We start from the raw sequence: 8,419 nt of genomic DNA, 5'->3' as shown, positions 1-8,419 counted from the left end.
ATATATATATATATATATATATATATGCATTAAACATGAATAATTACAGAGGTATCAAGTTGTTGGATCAGGTAATGAAAAAAGCCTTTGACAGGTTCCCCGATCCCTTATCTGGCGGAAACTAGGGATAGATGAGTGGTTAGTGAGAGCTGTACAAGCCATGTACAGGGATGTCAGTTATCAAGGCAATCATGCCTTGATAACTGATGAGATGCCAGAGCAGATTTCCACCCCAACATCTGAAACTCAGAGTTTTATTATGGCAACCGAATAATTGTCACATATTATATTACAGATAAATTCCTCTATTTACATAATATTGAGGTCTCATTCATTCTTTTGTTGTCATACCATTACTATTAATATATAAGCACCCACTACACTCTCTGAGTGGTTGGCATTAGGAAGGGCATCCAGCTGTAGAAACTCTGCTAAATCAGATTGGAGCCTGGTGTAGCCATCTGGTTTCACCAGTCCTCAGTCAAATCGTCCAACCCATGCTAGCATGGAAAGCGGACGTTAAACGATGATGATGATGATGATGATGATAGATATATAATACATGTATGTATATGACAGAGTATGGTCTGATGGTTAGGATGTCGCACTCATGATTGCAAGATCATGGTTTAAATTCCCAGAATGGCAGTGCATTTGTGTTCTTGAGCAAACTACTTCATTTCATGTTGCTCCAGTCCATTCAGTTGTAGATGGGTAACTCTGCCATGGACTGGTATTCTGCTCAGGGAGAATGTTGGCCTGCCTGTCAGGGTGACACAATGCAAAGAAGCACATTGAGACAATGACATGTAACAACAGCTGATAGTCTGATCAATACAGTGATATATATATATATATATATATATAGATATATACACATGCATACTTACATACATTCACATACATATGTGTGTGTGTGTGTTATTTAGTTACTGTTACTCATTATGGCTAAGACTATATATAAATATACAAAATATTACAGGGGTGGTGTAATAATATATGTATATTAAAGGTTGATGAATTGCCAGAGTCATCACAACATTGGCCCTTTAAGTTCTATATTCAAACCACACTGAGGCCAACTCTACCTTTTGTCCTCCTTAGATCAATAAGTTCCAGCCAAGTACTACAGTCAATACAATTGACTGTTCTTCCTCCACCACCACCACCACCACCACCACCAATTTGTGGTCTTGTGCCTATGTAAGAAATCAATATGTATAATTGGCAAAAGTTGTGTGGGTGGAGATAGTTTTCTAAATGATTCACTTAGCTTTAAATGAACCTAATTTCATGTTCTATTCTATGGTTCTTATCTTAGATATGATTACATTATTGAAAATCATGTCCTTAGATTTCCTCGTGCCCCATTCCTGAAAATAGCATTAATCAATTCACAGAGGTGGTAATTTGGCAGAATCATTAGCAGGCCAAGCAAAAAATGCTTAGTAGCATTTCGTCCATCCTTATGTTCTGAGTTCAAATTTCACTGAGGTCAACTTTGTCTTTCATCCTTTCAGGGTTGATGAAATAAGTAGCAGTTGAGTACTGGGGGTGATGTAATCAGCTTATCCCCTCCTCTAAGATTGCTGGCCTTGTACCAGTATTTGGAACCAATATTAATCAATTCTCTATAAGGTAAATTTAATAGCCCTTTGCAAGATAATAAAGGGATTTTTCAATACTAGTACATCAGTAACATATTCCAAATGGGAGGTGACAAATATCTGAAGTGACCAATACTTTGTGTTCATTATTCAGAACCTTATTTATTTATTCTAAACTAAAATTCATAAGTATGGTGATAATCACTGTCATAACATTACATCCCTCAAAAAGGTACATTACTATATTTTCCAGCATACAAGGTGACATAGTATATAGTGAAAACGTGTAGCGTAAACATTCAAACATTGTCACTATCTTTCCAAATCCTGCTGCATTTCACATGGAATTTTTGGTCCTTCTAAGTTGTCTTGGTGTATAAGTCAACCTACTGTTTTTTTGGCTGTAAAGTTTGGTCAACTTATGCCAAAAAATTATGGTAATATGCTTCATTCAATAATCTAACTTGGAAAAAGTTTGTGGGTGAATGATTAGTGTTAAAAAGTGTTTTAATCATACTTGTTATCACAATTTACATAAATATCTAAATAATTAATTTGCAGATCTAACTAACCTACATCATTGTGTAAAATGTAAAGCATTGCAAAAATGTAAAAGAAAATCATAAATTATAAGCCACCTATATACAATCTACAACAGTATTCTTTCACAGAATCATTATCTGCTTTTCTTTGGATTTTGTTTAACTGAGTAGTTCCCAAATTATTTCAGGCTGTTGCCCCCTTGGCACCCAGGCCACATTCCTAGTGCCCCCCACAACTCACCACCACAAACATAGATCACTTTCTGTAGCAAATTCAAAACAACTGTATTTCGCAAATAAAGCTTAACCCATTATTTTAGAAGTTTTTTTTTACATACATCGCCCCCTTTTGACCACCTCATTATCACCCGACTTTCCTTCAACGCCCCCACCTGGATCTTTCCACTGTCCTCCTCCCCCTTGGGGGGGGGGGCACCTACTTTCAGAATCCCTCATTCAATCCTTTTAATATTAACCCACCCAAAACTGCCGCTGGACCTATGAGACAAACTTTATTTTAAACTACTTGGTGTTTGGATTAGCAGCAGCAGAAACTCTCCAACTGTTGGGGAAAGCAACTCTCCAATTGTTGGTTGTGGTCATTGTGACATATGTTTGAAAGTGATCTAAATTAAGACATTTCATCAAAATATGTTAATTTATGTTTGAGATACCATCTTAATAATTATAAAGCTATTTTGCCAGGTTGAGTCAAAAGTTTTTTTTCATATTTCAAGCTTTGATTAATAGTTCAAGCAAATTACATACAGAAAGCAATTATTTATCAAACTATATCTCTTCATATTGTATTGTCTGTTGCCATCATTGTGCCAGAAGCTTAATTCCACGCTTATACTATTTGGCTGGTTTAGAGGCAAAAATCTCCCTGCACCCATTTTCAACCTCATCCACATTGTTGAACCTCCATCCATGCAAGTAATGAAGCATGGCTTGGAAAAGGTGGTAATCTGACTGTAGGCAGAATAAGGCAACACCATTTCCAGCCCCTCAAATTCCTCAGGTTTGCATATGGTCACATTGGCAGTGTGTGCTGGGGCATTATCATGCTGTAGGAGTACATGTCTTCGATTATCCAATGCTGGATAGCGGGTTTTCAAAGCATCGTTTACTTGCTGCAGTTGTTGAGCGTAAAGGTTAGTATTCATAGCATGACCATCTGTAACAAGCTCAAAGTGAAACACCCACCTCAAAATTCCACCAAACACAACATTACCTTCTGTCCAAACTGCCCTTGTTTGACAACAGCTTCGGAAGCCTAACTGGAATGAAGCCACTGATTTCTCTTAATAAGGTTACAAATATAGATCCATTTTTCATCCACAGTTATAATCTGACACCAAAAACAAGCATTTCGAGGATTTACCAGCAGCTCTTTGCAAATGTTCACACATCATTGAGCCTGATCAGTCAGTTATGAGGAACTTCTCAACTTTGTTTGTTCACAAGGCCAAGCTTATGGAGGTGTCAGTTAACGGTGCTTTGTAAAGGACCAAGTTCTGCTAACAATGTATAATCGCTTGTGATTGGCTGTTATTCAACCATTTCAAACAAGGCCTCACCTTCCACAACAGACAGTCTCCCTAACTTTGGTTTGTCTTCAAGGTTGGTCTCCCTTCCTTGAAACATCTTAACCAGTTTTGTGCCACATGTTCATTGACAGGTACTGGCATTTCCACATCATTAATTTCTTTTGCCACTGTCCTTGCAATCAGTTCTTTTTTCCACAGGTTGCATAAAATGACTCTAATTGCATATTTTTCACCACTGATTATCAAAGCTGTAAAATAAAGAATAAACAACTAATGTTTCTAGGTTATATATGTAAACAAAGACTAAACAACTCAGAAATAATTAAACAAATTGTATCAAATTAATGATATAATACAAGTTGCTAAAAACTATCAGTGAAAATTTGAAAAAAAAAACCTTTCAACTCAACTTCATACAAACTTCTTTAATTTCAAAATTAACTGAAACAAGGACAGCATATTTTGACAAAAATATGGTAACTAATGAGTTAAAATTCATCTGTTTGGAGATTTTTTTTATCCTTAATTGTAGCTACTCTGTCTTTATATTTGGCCTTTTGTCCCAGAAAAAAAGATTAACTTGTACAAAAAGGTTTGATTCATAAAGTATAACAGTATGAATTAATATAAAAGATTTCATTGTTTTATTTGTAAGCTAAAGGGTGATGAGAGCTCGTCAAGACAGTAGATTATTAGACTAAATACTTAGTAGTATTTAATTTCATTTACCTTGCTTCTGCATTGAAATCTTGCCAGTTTGATTCATCTTTTAACTCCTCTTGGTCAATGAAATAAGTTTAACCCAACTCAACATGCCCCCTTAAAAAGCTGGCTTTATGCCTAATTAGAATGTTAAGTGTCTCAGCCAAGAATACAGTACTATTGCTGTATTACTGACAAGATATAGCCCCATGGCAGATAGACTAGCTTTCTATTGGCTTGGCCAGGTGTAACTTAAAGGAAATGTTAAAGAGTCACCAAACCACATGTATGAAATGAGCTTCTATACATTTATAACCAATTTACAATGAGAACATATGTTCTTAATCAGAATTTTCACATTTTTCCTTATATTACTGCTTTTTAAGTAATATATATTTTCTCAACCTTTTATTCCTCATTGATCTATATCTACACTTTTGATTAATATTTATATCCTTAAGGTGCATGGCTTAGTAGTTAGAGTATCAGGTTCACAATCATGAGGTAGCGAGTTTGATTCCTGGACTGGGCTGTGTTGTGTTCTTGAGAAAGACACTTTATTTCACATTGCTCCATTTGACTCAGCTGTAGAAATGAGTTGCAACTTCACTGGTGCCAAGCTGTATTGGCCTTTGCCTTTCTCTTGGATAACATTGGTAGCGTGGAGTGGGGAGGCTAATATGCATGGGAAACTGCTGGTCTTCCATAAACAACCTTGTCCGGACTTGTGCCATGGAGGGGAACTTTCTAGGTGCAATCCCATGACTAGGTGCAATTCATGACCAAAGGGGATCTCTACCCTTTATCTTTTATTTTAGAAGCTTTTTTTCATGTATTATATGTTACATGTGTGTGTGCATGCATGCGTGCGTGTGTAAAAAAGAGGTGATAAGAAACTCTCAAGAGAGTTAAACAGCAGGTCTTCAGAGAAGAAACCCTGCTCAAGCAAATGATTCAGCCCTTAACTTTTTACACTGTAATGGAGCCAGGCCACATCCAGTTCATGATTCTTGGGTGCCCTTCTGCTGACACTTTTTTGATTACTTGGAATTAAACCACTTAGAGATTTCATCTAGTTGTAACTTCTCTCTCTTGACTCAGCTTTTAAACTTAAACTTAAAGAAAAAAATAACATTTGTGTGTGTATAAAAGAAAAGTGAACTGAGAGATAAAGTATATTTTAATGCCTTAAACATTTAATATGCATGGTTATTTTATGAATGTGACATAAAATATTGCCTGCATACTGTTTTGGAGATATTTTTTAATATGCCTGAAATATTCTTTCAAATTCAATTTCAAGAAAAAAACTTAACTTTTAGATATTCATTGCTGTTTCTAATACATTTTTTAAATGACAACAGCCTAAATATTTGAGTAAATTTATATAAATAAATAAATATATTGAATATTTCTCAAATGCTAAGAACAATTTTTTAAAAAATTGTGTGTTTTTGTTACTCAAAAGATATAAATTTTTTCAATTTTTGTAATATATATTAAAGATTTCATATATATGTATGGATGTATATATGTATATGGGCATCTACTGCATGTCAGAAGCATTGTGTTCCTCAAATTCTTACTGTAGCAGGAAATTTAATTTCCTTTTGACATCTACATATCATTGAAGTCAATGAAAAAGAAGTTTCAAGATTACAGAATACATTGCTACAGTAGAATTTTTCAGGAATAACATGGGGGTTTGCACATTCGCGCATGCGCATGCATGTGCACACACACACAAGTAAATGAACAAACAAAAGAAAACAGTATTCAGTATATATTACTCCCTCTATCTATCTCTCTCTCTCTCTCCCTTTGTTTTCTTTTCTTTCCATCTCCCTTATACTTGTCTCTCCCTTTCTCGTCTTCTCTTTCTATTTCCCTTTTCTTGTCTCTACCCCTCTCCTTCATCTCATTTTTTTCTGAAGAACTAATATCAAAAACATCAACATATTCCATGCACATTTCAAGCTTTAAACTAATACCGTGTTCATCATAATTTGTTCTTTCTGTATTGTTTTTTAAATGTTATGACTTGATTCTATATATATTTGTTAATGTCATTAAGGTAACTAGAAATAAGAATTCTAATTCATATATAACTTTTTGTTTCAGCTCACTGGTCCCACTCTAATACTAACATGGATACCAAATACAACATTAAAAAGAAATCCACGTAGCATTGAAAATAGTCCTAACCGTTCTGCTATTTGCAGTCCAAAGTCAAGTCCAAGACGAACTCCAAAACAAGATTATGCCCGTTCAGACAATCTGACCACTCCGTCTCCAAGTGTCTCTCCTCGTAATTCCTTAGCATCAATAGGAAGTGAACAATCTCTATGGATTGAGCAACGTCAAAGATCACGACGAGATGACAGCAGTTTTTGCTCAGAAATTTCAATTGGGTCTCGGGAAGAAATCAGTGACTATGATTCCTACCGAGAAAAATTTGGACCCAGTAATAAATCACAAACGGATTCTGGTCTAGGCACTGATTGGGATCATGCAAGTGGACAATCTGCTCCAAACAATGAGAAGGTAACGTCAAATATACGTATAAGATCTTATAAAGTTGGGGTTAATGTCAATGACTTGACCAAAGAAAACAAGAAGAATATTGATTCTGCTGATTCTTATTCCAAGTCTTCAAAATATGACAGTTCTTCAACTGAAAGTGAAGGCATTACCCCTGAAGAACAGTTGGCAGCAATGCTAAAGAAGAATAAGGTCTATAGAAAATCTCGCGAGTGTCTTGGATCCAATCACTCGCTTAGTATTGAAATGGAAGGAGATAATCTTGTTGTTGTTAAGGAAGATAGCAAGCTTAACCTGAATATTCCAGAAAGTAATAAAAAAAGTGATATTGAAAGTTCCCCATCAACTGACTTTGATCAGACAAGCATTAGCTCTGATTCATCTGACCCAAGTCCCACAGGGGAACATTATCGATTAATGGTTGGTGAACTTCGAAGGAAATGTGCTGAACTCAATGACAGGCTCAATGAATCCATGACAAATGGGAATAATGACTTAATACAAAGTGAGAATGTACCTTCTGCAACACCCAGCCTCAATTCATTTAGCTTAGAAAACCGTTCAGGTGTAGCTGCTGATCCTCCAGTCACCCCACCTCAATCAATAGATCGACTTAACACCAGTGACAATAATATCCAAGACTTGTCGATATCAACACCTGATATTGAAGTCACACGATTCCGTTTATCATCTTCATCCACATCCACATCTGGTCCTGATTCACATCCACCTACTCCTTATTTATCACCAGACCATTCCTTACCCTCTTCACCAAGGCAGCAACAAGATTCATTGTCTGGAAGCAGTTCTTGCTCATTAGCACATAATCTTTCATTCCCAGAAAATTCAGTTTCCTATGTATCAAAGAGGAAAGAAAAACGCAGCCCCAAAGAGCAAATTTGTGGTGTATTCTCCGTTGACCTCGGTATGTACTGTTGAACTTTCTAAAAGTTTTATATTTTGTGTCACAAAGTATTTATGGAAATGCACAAATGCACACTAACAAATATGCATGTATATATATCTACTTACTCGCATACACATATATACACGTATGATATACTTGAAAGTGCATGGCTTAGTGGTTAGAGTATTCAGGTTAGGAGTTTGATTCCCAGTTTATGCTCAGAAATTTCAATTGGGTCTCAGGAAGAATTCAGTGACTATGATTCCTACCAAGAAAAATTTGAACCCATTAATAAATCACAAACGGATTCTGGTCTAGGCACTGATTGGGATCATGCAAGTGGATAATCTGCTCCAAACAATGAGAAGGTAACATCAAATATACGTATAAGATCTTATAAAGTTGTTGCAGTACTCAGATGTTATCTCAGGTCAAGAAACTGCAGTCGGTGGTCTTGCAACAATGTGTACGCATTATGTATATGATGCATAGATGATTATTTTAATTAAATGTTGCCTCAACTGCATATACCAGGTATATATATATATATATATATATATATATATATAT

The 8,419-nt window shown here is 35.6% G+C and overlaps 1 protein-coding gene across 3 annotated transcripts in view; it reads left to right on the top strand.

The window, feature by feature from the left end:
* The window catches only part of LOC106867662 (TBC1 domain family member 16), a 92,610-nt gene that overhangs the window by 57,832 nt on the left and 26,359 nt on the right, over positions 1-8,419 (top strand). For all 3 annotated transcript variants that reach the window (XM_052972759.1, XM_014912596.2, XM_052972762.1), the window contains one exon: positions 6,523-7,867. In XM_052972759.1, coding sequence (XP_052828719.1) covers positions 6,523-7,867 — 1,345 coding nt within the window. The remainder of the gene's footprint in view (positions 1-6,522; positions 7,868-8,419) is intronic.

This window comes from Octopus bimaculoides, chromosome 1 (assembly GCF_001194135.2).
Source record: "Octopus bimaculoides isolate UCB-OBI-ISO-001 chromosome 1, ASM119413v2, whole genome shotgun sequence".
In the NCBI taxonomy this organism is placed as follows: domain Eukaryota; kingdom Metazoa; phylum Mollusca; class Cephalopoda; order Octopoda; family Octopodidae; genus Octopus; species Octopus bimaculoides.
This window is presented reverse-complemented; position numbering and strand designations above follow the sequence as displayed.